Genomic DNA, 24,361 nt, shown 5'->3' with positions numbered 1-24,361 from the left:
GGTCTCAAGGCCCCAGCCATCTCCTCAAAGGCAAATGCTCATCCCTGTCCAGGCCTGACCTGGTCTTGGAACTCTATGAGCGTGGCTCGTTTAGCCACGAGGGACTGCACCTTCCGCAAAGCTCCACTCAGACACTGCAGTGCTCTCATGCAAAGGAGGGCTCAGGCTTTCCCTGCTGGGCTCCAAAGGACAGAACGAGGTGCAGCAGATAGAAGCGGAAAAGAATTAACTTTCCACTCAATTTAAGGGAAAATGAACACGGAGAGCCGCCCAGAGATGGAATGGTCTGCTTTAGAAGGTAGTGAGTTGATTGTGAGTGAAGGTATTCAAGTTATTGCTCCAATCTGAGTTGGCCCGATGGCTCCTTTCAATGCCAAGACTTTGTGACTCTGCGCTCTCTTTTTACAGTGAGTGGCCAAAGGAGAATGTCATGAACTCCTTGAGAGCCAGGGCTGTTTGGTTTTTCTCTTTCCATCCCCAGCACCTGGCACACAGTAGGTGCTTAGTAAATGCTTGCTGAATTGAGGTCAGTGACCAGTTTGCTTTGGCATTTCATCCATGACCTAGCAGAAGATATGGAAGACATGCTTACCCATTTTCAGATGACACAATGCCGGGAGACTCAGGGTCAAAAACCTGCCCCCTAAGATGGATCATTATGAAAAATCTGAGATGAAACCGAATAGGCATAAATGTAAAGTTCAGCACTTAGGCTCAAAACGGTGTGCTGCACTCATGTGATGCAGGTGGAAAAGGCCAGCTATTCCAGACCAGCCCCAACTCCCCACCCGTAAGGGTTTCCTGCTTGCCACTAATTATGCCTCCATGCAGACTTGGGGTCCCTTAGCTTCTCCCCAAACCCTCTTTTCTCATGCAGAAACTTTGAGCCAGTTTTTTGCCCCTTCCAAGGTGAGGTCATCACGACTCCCTAAATGCTGCCATTATTCTGTGGGAATTGACCAGCGCATGATACAAGGGCCACAACTTCTCCAGGCTTCACCCAGAGTCGTCATCTGCCTCTGCCTGGCCCTAGAACCATCTACCCATGCCTCTAAACATGGGATCAGCTCCAAGGAGCTGCACGCAGATACCATCTCCTCATCTATAAAACAGGTATAATACTCGCTCTCCTCCCACTCGGCAAATGCCTAGCTGTCCCATATTTCACTCGTTTTCTGAACCCTGTTCTCACTCATTCATTCATTCAGTGACACATTCATACTATATCACAAGCACACCCAAGGACTGGATCTTGCCATCAGGACAAACCAGTCACACACATCAGGAGACCGACCACCCGGATGGGCTCCCTTTCAGCCCAGGGTGATGATTAATCATCATGGATGGAAGAAGGAAGGTTGCATCTTCCCATACGGTTATCTGCCTTCTCTAGGGAGTATCAGCCTTCATATCTAGAAGCCTTACTGGACTGCATAGTGGACTGAGTCAGCAGTGTGACATCGAAGCCGAAAACTAATGTGACCTTAGGCTGCATCAACGGAAGCATTAAGACTGGCCTGTTGTCCACTACCTGGGTCATGTTCCATTGGAATATTGTGTTCATTTCTGAGCACCACATTTTATGAATGAGTAAGTCAATCAATGAACAAATCAATGAATGAATGAAAAACCATTTATTAAGTGCTTACTACATGCAAAGCTAAGGCTGAAAGTACAAATAGAAATACAGCAGAGTCCCTGCTCTCAAGAAGTTTCCATTCCAATGGAAAAGCATTGGCAGGTTAGAAAATCATCGAAAATCAATTAACCTGTCAACAAGCATTGATTAAGTATTCGTGATGTGCCAAGCACTGTGCTAAATTCTGGGGATATAAAGAAGGGCAAAAACAGCTCCTTTCCTCAGGAAACTTACATTCCATCAAGGGAGTCTGAAGAAAAGAACCATCATGCCTTAGAAAGTGCCCTGGATTTGGAATCAGAGGGCATGGGTTCGAATCCTAGCTGTGTGATGTTAGGAAAGCTTCATCCCCTCTCTGGGCTTCTGTTTGCCCTTTAGTCTAAGTTTTCTCTAAAATCACTGTTATTGTCTTGAAATCTTTGAAGGACTGTTTTGTACAACGAGGTTAAATTTGTTCTATTTGGCCCCCGAGAGCAGAACTGGGGGAAGTGGCTTGGAAATTATGTCCCTTTTGTCTCTGTGTCCCCAGCACCTAGCACAGAGCCCGGCACACAGCTGACACTTAATAAAAGCTCGTTGATTGGTTGAGAGTTAGTCTTCAGTTCAGTATAAGGAAGAATGTCTTAACTGTGGGAGGGATTCAAAACTACAATGTGATGTCTCAGGAGAGGGTAAATTCCTTGTCCCTGGAAGTCTCAGGCAGAGGCTGGTCGGGGAAACACTTACAAAGAGGAGTCTCCCTCCGTTAGAAGTTGAACCAAAGGGTCCAGAATTTCACAACTTGGTATATACATTTGAGAGATTTATGTTCCGGGGCTGAGGTGAGGAACCAGAAACCATGTCAGATGAGGGTAGGGGATCGGGTGAAGACTCCAGAAATTGTCCAGCCTGAAGAAAAGATTTGGGAGAGAGGGAAGGAGGAGGGGTGTGATCGCTGTCTTCAAGTAGCCACCATTTGTCAAGAAATTGTCAGTCCAAAGTGGGGTGAAGTCTCAAGTTTAGGTTAAAGGTTAAGGTTAGGACCCAAACTAGCCCTGGGAAGAGGGGTCACTCTGAGCTGGGGTTAGGACTCAGCCTGGGACTGGGCTGGGGACTCAGTCCTAGGCTGGGGCTCTATTTGTATCCAGGATTAAGGCTCAGGCCAAAGCTAGAATTAGGGTTCAGTGTGAGGCCGGGGTTAAAGCTCCGTTCATATTCAGGGACAGGGTTCAGTCTGGGTCTGGGGTAAAGCTCTGTCTGGAGATGGGATCAAGAATTAAAGTTCAAAGTCAAGGCTGGGTGAATGTAGTTCATCCTCGGTCACTGCGTGCGAAGTCAGCAGCTCCCGTAGCGCTGAAGCCCCCGTTCCCGGTTTCATTTGCTCTGTCCGTGCTCAGTGGTCACTGCCGGCTTCCAAGCGCTCATTCATTTCTGAGCCCTTGGGATGTAACCTGAAGCCTGGAAGACACCTGGCCGCAGAGACTATCCATCCTTAGGGAGAGGAGGTGGATGACAGTAGGACAGGGAGAATTTATTTCTCCTACCATGAAGGAAAAATATTTCATGCCTGGGCAGTTTTCACAGCTGGCTGGCAATGAGACAAAGCCGGACCGAAACGAGTGTGTGTCTACACTTTGACCACCAGGTGGCACGGAAGGTACTTCTGCTTTTCACTCCCTAGGTGCGCTCAGCCGCCAGCCTTCCCCCAGCTCCCTGGGCATCCTGCAGGGCTCAGGCCTCCCCTGAACGAGCGGGTGGCCCTAACTTTTCTCTCTATGTCCTGTGACACAGCTAGGGAAAGCTTCCATTTGTCCCTGAAAACGCCATGGCAAACCCAACTGCCACATAGAGGCTGTTCAAAGAGGGAAGGGAAGGCAGTAAGCATTTATTAAGCACCTACTCTGTTAAGGTTTGGTCCTGCCCTAGCCGGACTTCAGCCCAGCCATTTCTCCTGATCTATTGTTTTTTACCTTTTGCAAAGAGAATTGTAATCCATTCACCACCACTATTGCCTCTACAGAGGGTGTGTAATTGGCTCCCCAATTATTTCATTTCCCACCCCTAAGGTTTCTCAAACTCCCTTTCCTGGTTCCACTCCATAAACATGTGTGCATGCATGCATGTATACACATCTACATAAGTACGTATGTATGCGTTATGATATGTACATTATGTTCTACATTCTGATACATTATATATGCATATATAAAATAATATATAATATACAATATAATTCTATATTAGCACTCTACATGCACACATATATGTGTGTGGATGTGTGCTATATAGTACATATATGCACTACGTGTACATAGTAATTGGACAAGTATGTAAGCATATGGATTATGTGTGTATGTGTGTATATACATTGATACAGCTATAAATGGCTATAGAATAATAATAATACCTAACATTTACATAGCACTTGCTATGTGCCAGGCACAGTGCTAAATGCTTTACAATTATTATCTCCTTTGATCCTCACAACAACCCTGGGAGGTGGGTACTATTATTATTCCCATTGTACAAACAATGAGGCAAACAGAGGTTAAGTGATTTGCCCAGGGTCACACAGCTAGTGAGTGTCTGAGGCCAGATTTGAACTCAGGTCTTAAACAATATATGCACAGAATAACAACACACACAACATTTACAGAATAAATACAAGGAAATTTGTCAAAGGAGGACACTAACAGCTGGGAGAAATCAGGAACCCTATGGGGTAGGTATTAGAAACATTATAATCACCATTTTACAGATAAAGAAACTGAGGCTCAAGTTAAGTGACTTATCCAAGGTCACATAGCTGGGAAGTAATAGGACTGACACTTGAATCCAGGTCTTTGGATCTCAAGTGAATTCAATTAGATTTCACAAGCATCTGCTCTACACAAGGGATGCATTGCTCTATGGTGCAGTAAAACAAGCTGAGTAAATGCTGTTTATTCAAAGCACTTCGTCCTGGGAGTATCAGGAATGGCTTCCTGTAAGAGGTGTCCTTGAGGGCAGTTCCAGAGGTCCTAGTGAGAGAGCAGATTCTCCCTGGCACTGTAATGACTCCTACAGGAGACCAGCTTCCACCACTCAGGTCCAATGACCCATCCCCCTTGGTTTTCCAGTTTGAAATCCGGCAGCTAAGGGCCCACCTGGCCCAACAGGACCTGGACCTAGCGGCCGAACGGGAGGCAGCCTTGCAAGCCCCTCACGTCCTCAACCCGCAGGGCAGTGCCAGGTACAAGGTGGTGGACGCAGGAGACTCAGACGATGACGAGAGCACAGAGAACATCACGGAGTTGCGGCCCCCTCACGGTGAGTTCCTCCCAATCCCCCAGCCCTGCGAGCCCCAGGGAGCAGCGTGGTCTCACCTGGCAGAGGGCCGGCCCTCACCCCCACATTCCTCTGTACAGATACTCCCACCAGGGAAGGCCACTCTCCCATTCACTGTCAGAACTGCCTCCTCCCTCCTCCTTGGTGAGCTCAATATCGGGGGTGATTAGGACGATGCTTGAAAGACAACATGGTATGTAGACAGACAGCTGGCCTCAGAGCCACAAGGAGTGTGAGGAGACATATACAGACATGTCATGGGCTCAGACTTCTCTCAGCCATTCAAAAGGCATGTGTACACAGACACGGCACCATGGGACATGGGTCCTCTCACATCTCCTCATACAGACATGACATCATGGGATACATGTCCTCACACAAACATGGCATCATTAGACATGTGTTCTCATACAGACATGGCATCACAGGACATATGTCCTCACACAGACACGGCATCACAGGTCACGGGTCCTCTCACGTCTCCTCATACAGACATGACATCATGGGATACATGTCCTCATACAAACATGGCCACATTAGATATGTGTTCTCATACGGACATGGCACCATGGGACAAGTGTCCTCACATAGACATGGCATCATGGGACATGTGTCCTCACACAGACATGACATCATGGGATGCATGTCCTCACACAAACATGGCATCATTAGACATGTGTTCTCATACAGACACTGCACCATGGGACACGTATCCTCACACAGACATGACATCACAGGGCATGTGTCCTTACACAGACACAGCATCACAGGGTGCGTAGCCTCACACAGACGTGGCGTCATGGGCTCTCTTTCAGGAGACTGTCAGGCCCACCTTGTCAGAGGTCCAGGATGGATTGAGGGGAAGTGTGCAGACCGGTTAAGGTGACTGCTACAATAGAATCACAGACTTTCAGAGCTGGAAAGGACAGTCAGTCAGTGAGCATTTATTAGGCACCTACTATGTATGTACCAGGCACTGTGTGAGTACTAGATAAACAAAGCATAAATGGTCCCTGCTTTCAAGGAGAACATTCTGATGGGGGAGGTGATATGTAAATACAGGAAACATACAGAGTAGACTGAAGGTCGTCCTGCAGCAAGACTCCGGCTGCTGGGGGGCTCAGGAAAAGCTTCCTCTCAAAGGTGGGATTTGAACGGAGACTTAAAGGAAGCCAGGGAAATAAAGGGGAGGGGGGAGGGAAGAAGAGCGTTCCAGTATGGGAACAGCTGGTGGAAAAGTATGGAGTCCAGAGACGGGGCATCTCGTATAAGAAGAGCAAGGAAGCCGACGTCACGGGGTCAGAGGCTGCGGTGAAAGAAGGCTGGGAAGGGAAGAAGGGGCCAGTTTGTGAAGGGCTTTAAGCACCAAACAGAGGGCGTCGTATTTGATCCTTAGGAGGAATAGGGAGCCACAGCGGGTTGCTGAGGAGGCAGTGACATGCTCAGTCCTGTGCTCTAGCAGCAGAGTGGAGGACTTCTCTTAATTCTGGGGCCCTCCCTCTTTGAATTATTCCTGGTCTATCCTGTAGATAGCTTATCTGTGCATAGTTGTTTCTCCAGTTAGATTGTGAGCTCGGGCAAAGCAGGCATTGTCTTTTGCCTTTTTTTGTATCTCCAGCACTTAGAAGCATATAGCAAGGGATTACTTGGTAAATGTTATCTGACTGACTATTGACTGGAGGATGGATTGGAGTGAGGAGAAGCTCAAGGGAGGGAGACCAATTAGAAGGTGAATATGGTGAGGAGAGAAATGATGAGAATTGTCAATAAATTGGTTTGGGGGCAGGGGGTGAAAGAGATAGTTGAGAGGGACACTGAGGTTGCCTGCCTGGGTTGCTGGGAGGTGATGGTCCAAGAAGTCAAAGTCCACATGAATGATAATGAAGTCCAGGATGGTGGGATACGATTCTGTAGAAATGTAGAAATGGCCCTTTCTCTCCATAAAGATGCCATCCATACGCTCTGGTATGCAGACCGGAATTCCTCCACTTTCTGCCCTTCCCAACAAAGCACCTCCAAATCCAATGCTCCCCCTGGCCCTGCTGCTCCCCTCTGGAGCTGGCCTACGTGCCTTCACCCAGCTCCAGCTGCCAAGCAAGCCACCCTCATCCCCCATCTTGCATTTCCTCATTCCCCCATCCACGCAGAAGGCTGATGTTTCCAGTTCTGCCTTCACCAGAGTCATTGAGAGCACAGACAAAATAGATGACTGGAGGAAGCGCACTCAGCAGCTGTTAAAGACCCAGCTCATGCTTTTCCTTTTCCCCAGTCCTCAGTCCATTGGTGGGATTGAAGCAAGCATTTCCCCACCCCTGGCATCCACTGGGGAGTCACGCACATGGCGTAGCTGATTCGCTTTCTCCTTTGGCATCTGGGAGGTGCCCATGGAGAGAAGCCCCACAAGACTTGGAATAGCCAGGTAATCAGGCTCTCCAGGTGGCTCTTGTGAAGGATGAAGGAGGCCCTGGCTGGTAGCCCCAACCTCCAAGCCAACTGTGTTTTAAAAAGGCCCACTGACATGGGAAAACACAGAGCAGATGCACGGATTAGTGCACAGACATGAGTGTGTGCGCAAGAAGGAATCTGAGGCCAGATCCAAAGGAGTCCAGGCATCATCAGAAACAGAGAGTCACAGCTGGCAGGGACCTTAGAACATCGAACACAGAATCTCACAGTGGGAAGAGGCCATAGAACCCAGACCGTGAAAGGTGGAAGATGACCTAGAACTTAGAACCTAGGATGTCAGAGCTGAAGGGGGTGTCAGAGCTAAAAGGAACCTCTGAACATACGCACATTATCAGCGACTGGCTGGACAAGAAGGGACCTCGGATTCTCTGAACAGAGAATGTCAGAGCTAAGCAGGACCATAGAAGGGAGAGGAGGAAGGGAATAAGCGTTTATAAAACACCTACTATGTGCCAAGCTCTTTTACAAATATCTCGTTTGATCTCACAATAATCTTAGGATATGGGTGCTATTATTATCCCCATTTTACAGTTGGAGAAACTGAGGCAGACAGAGGGGAAATGACTTGCTCAGGGTCACACAGCTGGGGAGTGTCTGAGGCTGGATTTGAATTCAGGTCTTTTTGACTCTAAGCCTAACCCCTTTTCCATTGTACCACGCAGCTGTCTAAGACATAGAACATGGTATGCTCTAGCTAAAGAGACCTAAGGACATAGAATATCAGAGCTATTGGGTGCCCTATGACTAAGGACATAGAATATTAGATCTGAAAGGAACCTTAAAATCTAGAATGTTAGAACTGAAAGGAACCTTAGAAGATAGAGCCAGACTATCAGAGACAGAGAGCTAGGAGGGAGCTTGGAGCATGAAACATAGAATGTCATAACTCAGAGGGACCATACAGTATAGAATGGCTGAGCTGGGAGGGACCTTGGAATACACAGCATAAGATATCAGACCTAGAATATAAAACCCAGAATGTCAGAACAAAAAAAGATCTTAGAACATTAAACACAATGTCATAGCTTGGAGACACATAAGCACATAGACGGAAGAGAAGGGAGGAATCTTAGAATACAAAAGGTTAACGCCAGAAGGGACCTTTGAGGTTACCTAATTCAACTCCTTCCTTTTACAGATGAGTAAACAGAGGCCCAGAAAGTTTACATAGCAAATTAGCAACAGAGTCAGGAGGAGGGCCTGAGCCTCCTGACCCCTCTCCTCCCCGTTGCTGATGGACTCTGCTCAAAAGCTACTTCAAAGCTCTTTTTGATTTTAATTTTCTGTGCTGTTTCCAAATCACCATTAACTATAACCAACTAGGAAACTTGGTTTTGTTGGGAAGAGATAATGAGGCACTGGAGGTTGGATGGTGGCGGCCCCACTAGGGAGAATTTTTGTTTCCAAAGAAAGTGATGATTTTGATGGAGTCCATGTCAGCAGAACATCTGTGGCAGGATTGTGAACTATGGTGATGGGCAGAGGTGTAATGAGCCCAGAGCCACCAGGCTTCGTCTCTCGGGGCCCACATGGAGATGTCAAGGCCTGAAGATCACTTCCAGACGAGGCCCCTCACCCCTTCCTTGGCCTGGGCCCCTTCCTCCCTAGGGGGCAGGCGCTCTTATTTCCGTCTCATCCCACCGTTGCAGCTGGGCACCCAACTGGAGAGGACCGCATTGCTGGGATCAGTGGTGATGTGTACTTGCCTCGGGCCTTCCCAGAGTTTCTGTGTCGATCCCCCATGCCCAGCTCCCTAAAATGTTCCCCAAATGCTAGAATTCCCAGTTGTAGCTCTGGAGATAAGCCAAGGAAGAGGACAGAACAGGGCAGTATGGTGGGAGGAGCAGGAACTTTGGAGCCAGGAGACCTGAGTTCAAGACCTGGTCTTCCAACCAACTGGCTGCATGACCTTGCCCTCCTTTTCCTCTGCTATAAAATGAGATTTAGATGAGATACCACAGGTAACGGGAAGCATCTCTCGTGCCTCATAGCACCGTATAAAGGTAAGCTGGGAGGAAGCTGGACCTGTCCCCAAGGTCCTCTCCAGCTCTGATGGCCTCTGTCCCGAGGTCAGTCCAACTTGAACCATGCTATGCTTCAAAGTGATCACTGCTTGCTCAGCTCCTGCTGCTGTGGGAAGCCTGACAGAGGATATGATGAGGCCAGGAGGCTTCCTTATCATGAGCTGATGGTGAAGGAGCAGCAGCCTCTCAGCCTCCAAAGGGAGTGGAAACATCAAGACCTGAACAGAAATTCTCCAGGCCATTGCCAAGCCCCCCCTGAAGAGCGGAGGGAAGTTCCCTCCCCCCACCCCAGCTGCCAACTGGGTCCCAAGCAGACAAACGCTGGCTGGTTTCTGCTCAGACTTGCTCCAGCCCAACTCCTTTAAATCATCTTTAAAACCCAGGGCTGCAAAGTCCCAGGCTTTGGGGACTGCCAAGTTCACAGTGCCCCTGTGTAGGCATGAATACTTCCCTCCCAAATTTATTAGTCTTGAAGATCACCCATAATGAATGAATTACAGTCCCCAGTGGGCGTAGCCACATCAGCCCATATATCATCCCAGCCCTTGGAGTCCCATTCCACCACACTGATAATTCAAAATTGCCACAGTCACTCTGATGGGGGCCTCATCCATCTGTCTCCCCCTGCCACCACTGAGGCTCCCAGCACTAGTAGTGATTGTGTTACCTCCTCGGGGGGAAAGGGTCCAGATGAGGTACCAAAGGTCAGGGAAGGAAAAGTAAGGGTTCCCCACAGTCACTAGCTCCTCTGCCAGGGCTGTGAAGCATAGGATCAGAAGGGATGGCAGAGAGCATACAAAGAGCTTCTCTCATTTTACAGAGGAAGAAACTGAGTCCCAGAGAGAAAAAAGTAATTTTGCCAAGAGGTTTTACAATGAGAAACATATGATTCTTATGGGTAGAGACCGTCTCTCTTTTGTATTTGTATGCCCAGTACTTAGTATAGTCTCTGGCATATAGAAGGCATTTAATAAATGCTTTTTCATTCATTAAGTCAGTCAGTCAAATGCAAGAAGCAGGGAAAGTGGGAAGCATGTTGGATTTGGAGTCAGAGAACATAGGTTCAAATCTTGATTCAGCCACGTACTTTTGGGCATGTCATTGAACTTCCCTGAGCTTTCAGTTTCCTCGTCTATAAAATGAAAGGACTGGAATTATTGAGCTGCAAGGGCCCTTTCAGGTCTAAATCTGGTGATCCTAAACAGCTGAGCTGGAATTTGAACCTGGCTCTTCAGACTCCAAATCCCATGCTCTTTCTGCCAGAGTAGTCTGCCTCTAGCTCAGAAATCTAATGACTCTGCGTCACTCTCAATCTTTCAGGCATTTTTTTTTCTACTGAGCTGGGAATCAGCATCCCTGGGTTCCCTCCCGGTCTCTGTCACTGACTCATGCCACCTGCCCTCACCTGCCTCCCCTCCCTGATGCTACAACCATGGGCAGGTCAGGCTGCGTTCCCCAGAAGGCAAAGCCTCAATAATGAAGGCTGTCAGCTCTCCACTTGACTGGGGCTTTGGGAGGATTAATGAGGTCATGGTTACAAAGAGCTCTGGGTGCTGATGAAGGAAAGTATCAGGACGATACAAAGGAATAGAGCCTTGGGCATTCTCTGCAGCCATCCTGCCCACTGCCAAAAACCCTATTGGCCTGGAAACTTAAGATTTCACATTCCAGGTTGGATTCAAGGTAATAAGCATTTATTAAGCACTCACTGTATGCCAGGCTCTGTGCTCCGTGCTGGAGATACAAATACAAGCAAGAAGAAACAAGATTCCTGCCCTCAAGGAGCTTACATTCTAATAGTAGATGACAACACATAAAAGGGAATTGGAGAAAGGGTAGGGAGAAAAAAACAAGGTCCTTCCATGTGCATGGTAGCAAAGCTTGTAGGCAGAAACACAGCCAGGAGTAGAATAAGGCATGCTGGACCTGGGCCCCTACCCAAAATGGAGACCCCAAAAGAAACTCACCAGGGGGTACAACTACTGCCCTTGGCCGCCTTGCTCTACCTGTGTGACCTTGAGTAAGTCAATTTACCCCTGAGCCTCAGTTTCCACATCTAACAAATAGAGGGATGAGAGGCAATTGAATTAGATGATCTCTAAGCTCTCTTACATCTCTGAATCTATGATCTCATGACCCTAGCATAGAAGAGGGAAAATTTACCTTATCTCAGAAGACCTAAGTTCAAACCTCAGCCCTGACAGTTCCTCAGTTGTGTTTCCTATAATTGGAAGAATTGGACTGGATAATGTCAAAGATCCCTTCAAACTCTAAATCCTAGGATTCCATGACCCACAATTACGTGTTGGGTGGCTATATGGCATAGGGAAGAGAGTACTGTACATGGAATCAGGAAAACCTGAGTTCAGATCCTGCCTTAAATACTAGCTGTGTGAGCCTGGGAAAGTCACTTAACTGCTCTTTGCCTCAGTTTCCCCAACTGTAAAATTGGGTTAATAACAGTACTTACCATGCAAGGTTGTGAGGATCACATGCAATCATGTATTGCATGTACTGGTAATCCTCAAAGTGTACTGTAAGTGCTAGCTGTTATTATTGTGACCCAAGCATGTCCATTGAGAGGCGAGGTCATGTAGTGTGAAGAGTGCTGGCTGGGCTTGGGCTCTGCAGGCCAGTGTTGGACGCTCATCTGCTGTGTGACCTTGGCCACGATTCAAAGCCTCAGTTCAAAGCTCTGTAAGAGGGGGTTAATAGTGCCTACCCTCCTTACCTATCAGAGCAATTGTGAGGGCTTAGAGCCTACAAAAATATAAGTTCTTATTACCCAGAAATTGAGGGCATGGGAGCGGACCAGATGTTCTTCATCCCCTGGGCTGAGCTAAGGCTTGAAGGCAACTCTGCATGTTAAGAGGCAGAGGGCAGGAGGGAGTGCATTCCAGGCATGGGAAGAGCCTGTGTGAAGTCACGAATGTGGTCGATGGAATGTTGTGTGTGACCAACAGCAAGAAAGCCAGTGTTTCTGGGTTGTACCAATATGGAGGGGTATAAAGGAACAAGTCTGGAAAAACGGGAAGTAGCCAGTTTGGCTGAACAACAGAGGGCATGAAGGGGAGTGGTCAGCTGGAACCAAGTTGTGAAGGACTTCAAATGCCACCAGAAGAGGGCACAGGCTTCGGGGATCCCTGCTCATTCAAAAGGGATTCTTGGAGATGAAAAAGTCCTCAAAACTCCCAAGAAATGACTCTCTAAGAGTGAATGTTCAGGCCCCATGATAAGCACTGGGGGCAATATTTGGGGCAGGGGACTGCCCTCAAATCACAATGCATCCCCTGCTGTCTACTCATCAAGCATCTCTAGGATGGGACACTGCCAAGCAGGCTGAGGTTTGAGCTAATTCCCAGCCATCCTCACCAGCTGAGCTCAGGGCAGCCCATTCCACTGGAGCACAGTCCTTCTTTAAATAATCCCAGGGCACATTTTCCATTATACTCAAGCAAGTTGGCCTGGCCCCGCCAGTGCCTCTTATGAGGAGAATAGTTCTTTTGTCTGGAAAAACCAACTGAACAGAAAGGAGCTGGTGAAGCTGGGAAGGACAGAGCAGAAATAAAAACAGTAAGGCTGGAGGCGCAGAAGGATGCTTGGAACCCCTTACAGCCCCTTCCTCCCTTTCCAAATACCGTCATAAAAATGTACACAAATGCTATTCCAGGCTGGCCTGTTAGCAGCTGCAACACTGGAGCCATTGAGAAGACGCTTGCAGCCCAACCTTGACAGAAGTTGGGATGGGGGAAGGTAGGCAAGAAGAGGAATCGGCAGCCTCTGACTGGGTTGGCATTTATGGAAGCACCAAATTTACTGTTTTTTCCTTGGCCCGGAGATCAAAATTACGTGATGAACTCACCAGAGGGAAGGGATTTTTCTCTAAATGGATTTTTATTCCTAAATTGGGGCGGCCCTCTCTTCCATGCTCACATTCCACTGAGGGACCAGCAAGGAAGGTCAGGGGGCCAGGCTTTGAGGGCACTGGCCTTTTGGATGGAATTAGGCCATTTCAACTTCTAGGAGAAGGGCCCATATGAGTTTTCCAGTTTCTTACACATTCTTTCTTCCCCCAGATGATAACATTTGGACCTGTGATTTCATCATAGTAGAGTCCAATGGGCTAACAGTATGATATTCCAAAGAATTCCAAATGGGCATCTTGTGGAGGGCAGAGGTGCATGGTGGGTGTGAGCAGATCGCAACATAGAACCACCGAGAAACGACAAAGGTGAACTGAAGTCAAGAACAACAAAGAAATGTACCCTTCCCAAAAGAGATGGTCTGGTAACATGGCAAGATGGGAAAATGGCTGGTGGACAGTTCAAATTCTCCACTGGGATACCTACCATACCAAAAGAAATTAAGGAAGGCCATGTTGGGTGGACTCCCACCCCACCCTTAATCCCTCCACGATAAACTTTCAGGAGGTCATAGGAGTTCTACAAAAAGGGCAGGGATAGATAGATGGGAGGCACTCTGCACCATTGGAAAGAATTTCCACTTCAGTGAGATCGCAGATCCATTGGAATATTTACACAATGAGAGAAAGGCCTTCCATCAATAGAGGTCAGCAACTTATCTCTATAATTGCAAGTTACCTGGAATGCTACAGTATTTGAGTGGCTCACCCATAGTCAGACAGCAAGTATATGGCAGTCCTATGACTTGAACCCAGCTCTTACAGAATCCAAGGCCAGCCCTCTAACCACCACACTAGACTACCTCAAAACATAATATTCACAACATGTCTCTTTCTGTAGAATACTTTGTTGGATCCCGGGACAAATAAAAAGATCGCCTAACACATGACCCTCTCCTCATGGAGCATGTAGTCTAGTAAGAGCATAAGACACCAGTGCGTGTAACTAGAATCGAGGAGCGTGCCCAGATCCTTGAGGAGATGATGAGAAGACTGCTCACCATTTCATACTAACATAGACTGAAGGAACTTGGGCTGTTTAACCCAGAGAGGAGAAGACTGAGGGATGATAGGTTGAGGAAGAGAAACTAGATTCCTCCTGCTTGGCCTCAGAGGCAGAGCTAGGTTTGATGAGCGGAATTGACAGATTCTGACTTGATTTAAGAGGAATATGTTTAAAACTTAAGATCTGTCCCAAAGGGGAATAGCCTGCTTCTGGAGGTAGTGAGCTCCCTGTCACCAAAGGTCTTCAAGCAAAGGTCATGTTAACACTTGTCAAGGGTGTGACAAAGGGAATTCCTGTTCAGGTACCAGCTGATCTACATCCTTTCCAACTTTAATGTGCTGGTGTGATTTTTAGAAGGCACAACATTGTGGTAAGTGTATTAGAACTATACAAAAGAAAGTACTGTGTGAAAATTCATTACAAATGAATTTCAGGGAAGATTTCATAGAGGGAGAGGCATTTGAATTGGCTTTTAACAGTCAGGTAGAATTCAGCAAATCCAGATGGGATGGGTAAACATTCCAGGTACAGGAAACCTGGGGTCTGATCTTTAACCTTCAAGGCCTTTAGTTTGGGGCCCCTTAGCTCAGCAGGTTAGGGAACAGACTGGGAAGACTGGACTGTGGGGTAGGTTCAGTCCCAACACCATTTGTTGCTGTTCAGCCATTCTTCAATCATGCTCTACCCTTCCTGACCCCATTTGGGATCTTCTTGGCAGAGATACTGGAGTGCTTTGCCATTTCCTTCTCCAGCTCATTTTACAGAGAAGGAAACTGAAGCACACAGGGTGAAGTGACTCACCCAGGGTCACCCAGCTAGTAAGTGTCTGAGGCCAGATTTGAACTCAATGAAGTATCTAAGATACTTCCTGCCCTCAAAGCCTACATGCAAGGGGGCTCATCTACGGGGCAAGCATTTTGTTTTCAATCATAGCAACCCATGACACCATAATCTTAAGTTATAAAGAGTTTGCCATCCATACCTGTGGAAGTAGCATCTGTACATCCCCAATCATAACCCCTGAAGTATTTTCCCGGGCTTAGATTGGGAGCTGAGGGAATGTCAGGGCTTTGTACAAATCCCAAAGAAAAGACTTCTTTCCTCTATGTCCCTAGCTGTCCTTAGTGATGTTTGCACCAGGGGCAAACACCTCCAATCAGACAAGTTTTGCAGGGAGAGAGGAGCTTCCCATTCTGTGTTACTACCAGTATGTTATTACGAACATAGGTTTTTTTCTACATTGCCAAAGGACTACAAGAGCTCTGTATATCAGGCAACATTGGCCAACACCCCCACCGCCTCACCCTGGTTACACCTGTGCTCACTCCCCTGTAACAATGCCTATCCTGAAGCAGGAATGGGTCTCATCACCAGAGAATGCTGAGACCTAAAGGGGCTGCCTCCAGCTGACTCACTCCTGCCCCACATTTGAGCTGCCCAAGCTGGACAGAAGGGATCTGTGCCATCCACCCTCCTTGCCCTCCATTACCTCAACCTAGCATACAGTCTGTTCCCCCAGGTCTGGTCCACCCCTCTGCTGCTGGCATCCTTGGATTTCCTCTCTCTAATCCCAAAGGGGACCAGCTACGTCTCCCTTCCCAACATGCCTGGGCAGACGCCCCCAGCCGTGATGGGGAGAGGGCATTTAGAGTATGAATTATGGATGGGCACAAAGAAGTGTGTTTTGCCATCAGCTCCCGGCAAGAGCATTGTTCTGCCGGTCCAGGAGCACGCCCCAAGGCGACTCATCCAGCCCCTTTAAACTCAGACATTAGCGCAAGACACACCTCTGACTGGAGACATTTAAGGATCAACAGGGGCCCAAAAAGCCTTTTAAGAACCTATGGGATGCGGAAAACAGGCGTGTTGCCTGGGAGGCTGGGGCCACGCTGCTTGGTGGTTTGGGTCTTGTCATGTGGGGAGAGCGCTCCTCGGAAAACATCTGTTCCTTTCACCTGCAAACCGCTATGGGCCTCCAGAGTCAGGTCCTGGGCTGGGGGGCGGGAGGGCAGGGTGTCCTCGGGCTCCCAGGGATGAGCTCAGCCTTTCCGAAGCCTCCCCTCCCCCAGAGCACTTAGAGAGAGGAGGCTCTTAGCGCTTCAGCTAGATACCGGGCTGGGCAAAGGCTCCCTCTCAGAGGAGCTGACCGCGTGCCCAAGCTTTCAGCAGTCCACAAACTCCACTCTCCCTTCAAGGCCATGGCTGCCACCCCCAACCCATGCTGCAGTCCCGGGGAAGGGTCTCAGGACCTTTTCCATTTAACTCCATGAATTCAGCTCCTGGCTGGGCCATTACTTTATTGAGACCCCTGGCAGGTCACCTCTTTCAAGGAGCCGCTTTTCCCTTACCTGCAAAACATGGACAGAATACTTGGTCGCTGTTGGCATTGAAGTTTGTTTACTTTCCCAGTCAGGAATTGTTAACCCATTTGTTCCTTTAAGAATCTGGAAAAATCTATGAACCCCTTCTGGGGATAATGCTTTTAAATGCCTGTTAAAAAAATAGGATTACAGAGGAAACCCTTTTAAATGAAATACAGCTATTTAAAATAAAATAAAGAAATGCATTTTTTAAGTGGGATGGGGGGTGTTTAGCCTCATAGATACCAGGCTAAGAAACTCCAAAGTCTATATTGAGTGTCCACCATGACCTTCCCTCTGCTGGATGCTGTGGAAGAGACCAGGGATGGAGCAAATAAAGGTCCTGCTCTTGGACTGGGTAGTGGGATTAGAGAGGCAAAGTTCCCACCCAAGACAATGAGAGCACAAGAAAAGTCACTGGATTGAAGATCACTGTGAATTATGCAATGTATGGAATACTTAGTATACTGGGGAGTTGGGAAGGGGAGAGAGCGATGTTGGGCTAGAGTTATCCAGGAGAGATTTTTGGTGGAGATGGGACTAGAGCTAGAGGATGAGGGAAGAGGGATATCGGCAGGGCTGTGCTAAGAGCCAGCCTGTACTGGCTTAGGAGAGCTGCTTGTTAAATTTTCAAAGTGGGCATTTACAGCTCAGAAATCAGCAAATGATACACATCAAGGCTCGATTTATCGAGTTTTTTTAATTTTCTAGCCTGAAGAGAGTGATGGAGGAAATGTTATTGCAGATTAAATTTTGAAGTGTGTCCTGCTACATTTTTTTCCTTCAGAGAGCTGATTGTTAAATATTTATCAGCGTACAGCTGCATGTCACGGTCCCATGATGCTGAGTGTGAGGATCTCACACATGAGAGCTGACTCAGGCAACCATTCGAATCAGGAAGGGCACAAAAGGTGTATGGATGTATAGTTATAGGTATAGGGATATATGTGTGTGTGTGTATATATGTATGTATATGTGTGTGTGTGTGTATTAGGTATGTATAGGTCTAGGTATATGTTGGGTTATACAATGAGACTGAGACAAGACCAATTGCTTTTGAATGCCCTGTTTCTCCCTGGCAGATGTTTTCATGGGATTTGGATCTGGAAGCATTCTTAAGGTTCATCTAAATCAATGCCTGTATTATAGAGATAAGGAAATATATACTTATTTTATTTAGTCTAAGTAAGTATGTTATTTAGTCCTTTTCAGTCATGTCTGACTCTTTGTGACTCCATTTGGGGTTTTCTTGGCAAAGATATTGGAGGGGTTTGCCATTTCCTTCTCCAGTTCATTTTACAGATGAGGAAACTGAGGCAAACAGGGTTAAGTGACTTGCCCAGGGTCACATAGCTAGCAAATGTATGAGGCCAGATTTGAACCCAGGTCTTCCTTACTCCAGTGCATTCTATGTACTAAGCCACCCAGCTGCCCATATATATATATATTTACATATATATATATATATATATATGTTTACATATATATATATATATATGTTTACATATATATATATATATATATATATATACACATACATACACATAGGCATATGGTTTATATTTACTTACTGGCATGTATGTTATTTTCCCCAGTAAAATGAAAGGTTGTTGAGGATAGGGGCCAGTTTCATCTCCAGCATCTAGCATCTAGCAGGCCCTCTATAAATGCCTGTCAAACAGATGAATGAATGAATGGATGCCTAGCATCCTACAGATACTCCATTAATGTTAAGGAAAGCTCAGAGTTTCCCTCTCTGTCTCCCCCTCCCAGAAGCCATGGTGAAGGATGACATGACTAGCTCCATCAGCCAGTATCACAATGAGCCTAGCAGCGGTAAGTCTCCTTCCCTAAGATCTAACTGACCCTCCAAATATGCCCCAACATGTGGCCGCCACGAGGCAGATGTCATTCTGTATAGATTATTTGCGGGATTTCCGTCCTTCTTCTCTTCTGTGCTGCCCACAAGAACCTCGGCAGAAGAATCATCCCTTGTCTGTTCTGAGGGTAAGACCCCACCTCCTCACCTGGTGGCAAACAAAGTAGCCAAGAGAACCCAGAGCCCCTGAAGGGTCTGATCTCTGCCATGGTGCAGACACATGTTTCTCCATGGCAGGCGTTTTCATAGATCCACGAATGGGGTTTGGATCTGGAAGAGATTCTAGGGCCCAGCTAATCAATGCCTTTATTTTAGAGATGAGGAAATCGTGGCCCAAGGTCACACAAACAGTAAATGGCAGATCTAGGATTTTGAACTTGGGTTCAATCTTTTCCTTCTCAAATTCTCAGTGCAATCTTTCTTCAAGGATAATCTGTTATTTTTTTTTCCTCCTGAACAGCAAATTCTTTTTTTTTTTTTAAATTTGATCCATGAATTCAGTGTCTGTGTGACATATATGAGATCCTAACTTCCCTGAGGGTCCCATGACAGGAATACAAATACAGCCCTTGGGTCTATGTGAAAACAAGCCCAGGAGTGATGATAAGTACATGACCTCAGAGCGAATACCACCTGAGGAGAGAGAGGAGGAAGAGATCAGTCCTGATCAGAACAGGGAAGCTCCACACCAGGAACCAACCTTGACCTCTAGCCCTCAGAAGGACTCTCTCTTGCATTCTGCTCCTGCAGCCCAGGACCGTCTAGTCACACCTTCATAGGTTGGTTATTTCAGCTAGCACAGAGCCGCTAAAGATGGAAGGATTGGGAACGAGTTGGGACTTTTAAAGAACAAATAGGTAACAAATGATAATACTCTGAAGCTAACCTTGAATAGCTTGTAATCTCTGAGTAACAGTCACCAGCAGGTAGCCAAACCTCTCTTCCTCTCTCATGCTCTCTCTCTCTCCTTTCCTCTCACTTTCTTCACCTTGCTTTTCTCACTTTCTCCATTCTCACTTTCCGTGAAGCCCCCACAATTTTTTAGAATATAGAACTGAAACTTTTAAAAATATGTGTTATGCTTTTGGAATAAAGTTTTGTTTCCTCAATTTTGTTCTTAATTTTAAAGGCAGGTGAGTTAAAGATCTGTTTCTATAGGAATAAGTAGATAATAGATAGACAGACAGACAGACAAATAGATTTGCTTTTTACATTAACACCCTGACCTTAGTTGCTTTTTTCTTATGGCTGGAGATACTGCATAGAAAGGAAAGACCCCTGACCCCAGCAGTAGTTAAGCTAGCACCTCCTATTCACTCGAGTACTTGGGAAAGCAAGGTCTCCTAATTGACAGTCATGTCTCTATGACCCCAGCAGTTGGCAATGATCAAACACATTCAACTGAATGGGAATTTCTCTTTCCTAGGCTCTGAGCACCTAATTTTCAGTCAGAATCTCCAAGCTCCAAGGGCTCTCATAGGTAGTGAAGAGTGGTCACTAAATCCCCACTTGAAGATCTCCACTAATGTGGAGTTCCCTGTCACCCAAGGCCACCTGTTCCACTTTGGATCAGCTCTTATTGTCAGCAATTCTTTCTTCTGGCCAAAATCTGTCTTACCTATTCTTTGAAGTTCTGGTACCTGGAGGCAAGAAGAACAATCCTACTTGTCCATGACAGCCCTTCAAATCCTTGAAGATGGTGTGTGTGTGTGTGTGTGTGTGTGTGTGTGTGTGTGTGTGTGTGTGCGCATGCGCACGCACGTGCAAGTGCACACACACACTACCCAGCTATTCCTAAAGCCTTCTCTTCTTTAGAGTGGACAGCATTAATACCTTCAACTGATCCCTCCGTGTCAGGATTTCTCAGCCTCCTCACCTTCCTCTACACATGCTCCCATTTTGTGAATGTCTTTTCTAAAAGATGGTGCCCAGGACTGAACTCAGTACTCCATGAGGTCTGACCAGAGCAAAGAAAAGGTGATCAGTGTTAATGAGGTCAAAAGAAAGTCAGATTTGGAGCCAGAGATCCAGTCCAAAATGTCTAATGGACAGCTGCCGACATGGAACAGTAGCTCAGGAGAGAGAATGAGACTGGAAATATATCATCTGAATCAATAAAGCCCCAGGAGCTGACAAGGTCACCAAATGGAAGGAGAGAGAGGGAGGTAGAGAAAGGGAGAGAGACAGAGACAGAGAGAGAGGAGAAGAGAGACAGAGATAGAGAGATAGAGAAAGAGGGAGGGAGAGAGAGACAGAGAGGGAGAGAGAGACAGAGAATGAGAGGAGGAGGAGAGAGAGACAGAGACAGAGAAGAGAAACATAGACAGAGAGAGGAGAAGAGAGACAGAGAAAGAATAAGAGAGAGGAGGACAGAGAGAGAGAGAGAGAGAGAGAGAGAGAGAGAGAGAGAGAGAGAGAGAGGAGAAGAGAGAGCCCATCTGATACCTTGCCTTCTGATCCCCTTTCTTAGGAATGATGAGCCAGTGTGGGAGACTGACAAAGGAACAGCCAGACAGGTAGAAAAAGAACCAGGAGGTCCCTGGCCCTGGAGTCAGGAGGACTTGAGTTCAAATCTGGCCTCAGACACTTACTAACTGTGTGACACTGGGCAAGTCATTTAACCTTGATTGACTTCCCCTGCCCTCTCCCCCAAAAGAGAGAGCAGTGTTTGAAAACCCAGAAAAAGGAGTGCATCCAGGAGATGAGGGTGGTCAGCATTGGTAAGGGATGCACAGGGGCCAAAAGGGCATGAGGACTCAGTGAAGGGATCTTCAGTGACTTTGGAGAGAGCAGTTTCAGTGGAATGATGAGGTGGAAGACCCCTGAGCCTCCGGGGAGAGGAGAAGAAATTAAGGCAGCTGATGACTTTCTCAAGTGGTTTAGCCAAGAAGGGAAGGAGAGAGAGAAGATAAGGGGATGTTAGGGGTCTTAGGAGCTAGTGCGGTTTCTAAAGGCTAGAGAGATGTGGGTGCAGTTATAGGCATCGGTAGACCAGGCGACATTGAAGACTAGATTATGTCACTAAAAGTCCCTCACCATCACAAATACCCCACAGCCCGGATCATTCTGTGCCCTGGTGCCCATCACCCTTTTCCCATACAGAACCAGAAAGAGATCAGAAAATGTCCTATCTAGGTAATCAGCCTAACCTAATTAACAGTGTCTCCTCTCTGCTCTTCTCTGTTGGGCCATGCGATGTAAGGTGGGGAGCAGCCATGCATTCTGGGGTTCCCCACCGTGCCCCCAGCACAGCCGGACCAGGCCAATGCTCACCATCTCCACACTCCTCCTCACTCATTATTCACACCAAACTGACTCACATTTACGTGATGTTCCTTCCCACCTTTCTACCACTCTCAAACTCATAAACTTCCAAGCGCTTCACATAGATGCTAACTCTCCATCAACACTCACCCCTCCCTCCTCCACACCCAGGCCGCTTTTCCAGTCTCTGCAGTGACTCTTTGATGGTGCCCTCACATAGGTTAGGGTAATAAGCTGGCAGCTGTGCCCACTGTCTCAGGCACAGGCACATAGCTCTCTCCTTTTCTCTGCCTCCCAGCTTTTGACATGTAATGAGCTTGAAGTCCATTAAGAGACACTCAAAAAATATATTCTTTTCACAGAAATTATCGTCTCTCAGTCAGTCTACAAGCATTTATTAAGTGTTCATGCTATGCCAGGCATTTGTCCCAGGTGCTGGGGATATAATCTCAAAAGGCAAAAACTCAATGCTTTTGCTCAAGGACTCCTATTCTAATGGGAAGAAAACACACAAATATCTGCACATACAAGAAACATACGGTGGAAATGGAAGGAAGGTGAAGAGGGCAGGTTCTAGCAGTAAGGGGGAGAGGGGTAGAGGTAGGGAACCATGAGAAGCTTCTTGAAGACACTGGGATTTGAGCTGAGTCTTGAAGGCAGTCAGGGAAGCCAAGAGGCAAAGGCAAGGAGGAGGAGAGAGAGCATTCAGCCAGGGCAGTCAGAGTTGGGGGATGGGATGTCATGAGGGAATAGCAGTGTCTACATATCCTAGATACATGGTGGAGAGGGAAGGGTAAGAAGACTGGGAAGGTAGAAAGGGGGCAGGGGATGAAGGGCTTTAAAAGCCCAACAGAAGGTTTTAGATTTGATCCTGGAGGTAATAGGAAGCCACTGGAATTTATTGAGTGGAGGGTTGGGGAGGTACATTGTCAGACCCTCTTAATTCCAACTTTTCTCATTTGCCTACAGACAGTGGGGTTCCTGAGCCAGCCATCTGTGTCATCACCACAGCCGCCATTGATATCCACCATCCTGACACCTCCTCTGACCGGTTCACAGTGGACATGCCCCTGAAACTGGGTAGCAATGGCACCTGTCCCAGCATCACATCCGGGAGCATGTCCTGCTCCATGGGCAGCTCAGTCACATGGGCCCAGAGTGACAGTAGTCAGACCCTGGGCTCCTCAACAGACTTCAGCACGACCCGGGATGAGTCCTCAGAGCTCTGCCCGTTGGAACAGGGGGGGAATTTCCCCCCGGTGAAGGCCTCCCAGCCCCAGGTCAACAACACTGTGGTCCAGGAACTCCTCTCCTCCTTCTCGGAGGATTCCTGCTTAGCACAGAAAGGATTGGACCTAGTAAATCTCAGAAGGCCTAGCCCAGCCAGTTCAGCCCTGACCAGCCCAGAGGTAGAACACAGGGTAAAGATGTATAATGAGAAGAATCAGGAAGGCTTCACCGTCTTTCAGATCAAGCCAGTCCTCCATGTTCAACCAAACCCCACCATGTTTGAGGATAAGTACAAGTCTTTGGAATCCAAAGATCAGAAGTTGAACCAGATCCCAGAGTCCTGATGCGCTTTAAAGTGGGGTTAGGGGAGGCAGGTGTGGGTAGTGGGGAGGGATTGGAAAAAAAAAGGGAGGGGGGAGGATGGGAGACAGCTTTCTCACAGCTTGACGGGGGACCATTACCAGCCAGAAGCGGGGCCTTACTCCTGGGGTGGCCTGAGGACAAGCCTCCAGACTCATGAGTCCTGACAGCCAGCACAAATCCATTCTGTTCCGACTTCTGAAGGTCCATCCGCTAGCCCTTCGGCAAGGCCACCGCACTGTACAGTGACTTCACAAATGTTGAGGTTCTTCAGGCCCCATTCTGGGCCTGGGAGGCAGGAAGGGTGGACTTTGGGGGGCTGGAGGAGGGCAGCGAGGTGATGGCAGTTGTTTTTTTAAAAGTCATTTTCACAAAGACTGTTGGCCCTTATGCCAGGGTCTGACTTTAGCCGGGGAGAAGATAGCTGAGGGTCAAATTCTCTTTCTCTGATTTCTTACATTTTCTTTGTACACAGCAGCTCTAAACCCCTTTGTACCAATAGTGTGGCTGGTTTTTATTTACTTTACTTCTGTGTATTTTTGACCCCAAAAGCCCTTTTTAGAGAATCTTCTGGAAGGTCAAGACAGGAAGAAATGGTATCTGAGGCTCTCTCTGTTTCATTTGGCTTCCAATCTCATATTTCAGTCTCATATGTCCTATTTCTCATATTTCAGTCTTATTTTTTATCATCAGTATCTTTGAATATTCAGAAAACAAATCTAGTTTTTGTCTTGGGACAACTCAGTAAAATCCAAGAGTGTGGGAATGGAGAAGGGGCTTTAATGATATTATTTTTTAAAAACCTAGCTAAATTTACAAAGATATTGAGTGAGGGGAGTCCAAGGTAGGGGGAAAGGGTCTTCCAGCCTTGAGACCCAGGCCAAGCCTACAGAAGTGACTAGACT

General features: G+C 47.2%; 1 protein-coding gene across 1 annotated transcript in view; it reads left to right on the top strand.

The window, feature by feature from the left end:
• TMEM266 (transmembrane protein 266) overlaps nucleotides 1–23,992 on the top strand; it is a 92,166-nt gene extending 68,174 nt beyond the window's left edge. The window contains exons 8-10 of the mRNA XM_078151593.1: nucleotides 4,738–4,927; nucleotides 18,497–18,559; nucleotides 22,836–23,992. Coding sequence (XP_078007719.1) covers nucleotides 4,738–4,927; nucleotides 18,497–18,559; nucleotides 22,836–23,440 — 858 coding nt within the window. The 3' untranslated portion in view covers nucleotides 23,441–23,992. The remainder of the gene's footprint in view (nucleotides 1–4,737; nucleotides 4,928–18,496; nucleotides 18,560–22,835) is intronic.
• The last annotated feature ends 369 nt before the right edge of the window (nucleotides 23,993–24,361 follow it).

The sequence above is a fragment of the Phascolarctos cinereus genome, unplaced genomic scaffold (genome assembly GCF_003287225.1).
Source record: "Phascolarctos cinereus isolate Bilbo 61053 unplaced genomic scaffold, phaCin_HiC Scaffold_3;HRSCAF=262, whole genome shotgun sequence".
In the NCBI taxonomy this organism is placed as follows: domain Eukaryota; kingdom Metazoa; phylum Chordata; class Mammalia; order Diprotodontia; family Phascolarctidae; genus Phascolarctos; species Phascolarctos cinereus.
The sequence above is the reverse complement of the archived record's forward strand: the minus strand, read 5'-3'. Positions and strand labels throughout refer to the sequence as shown.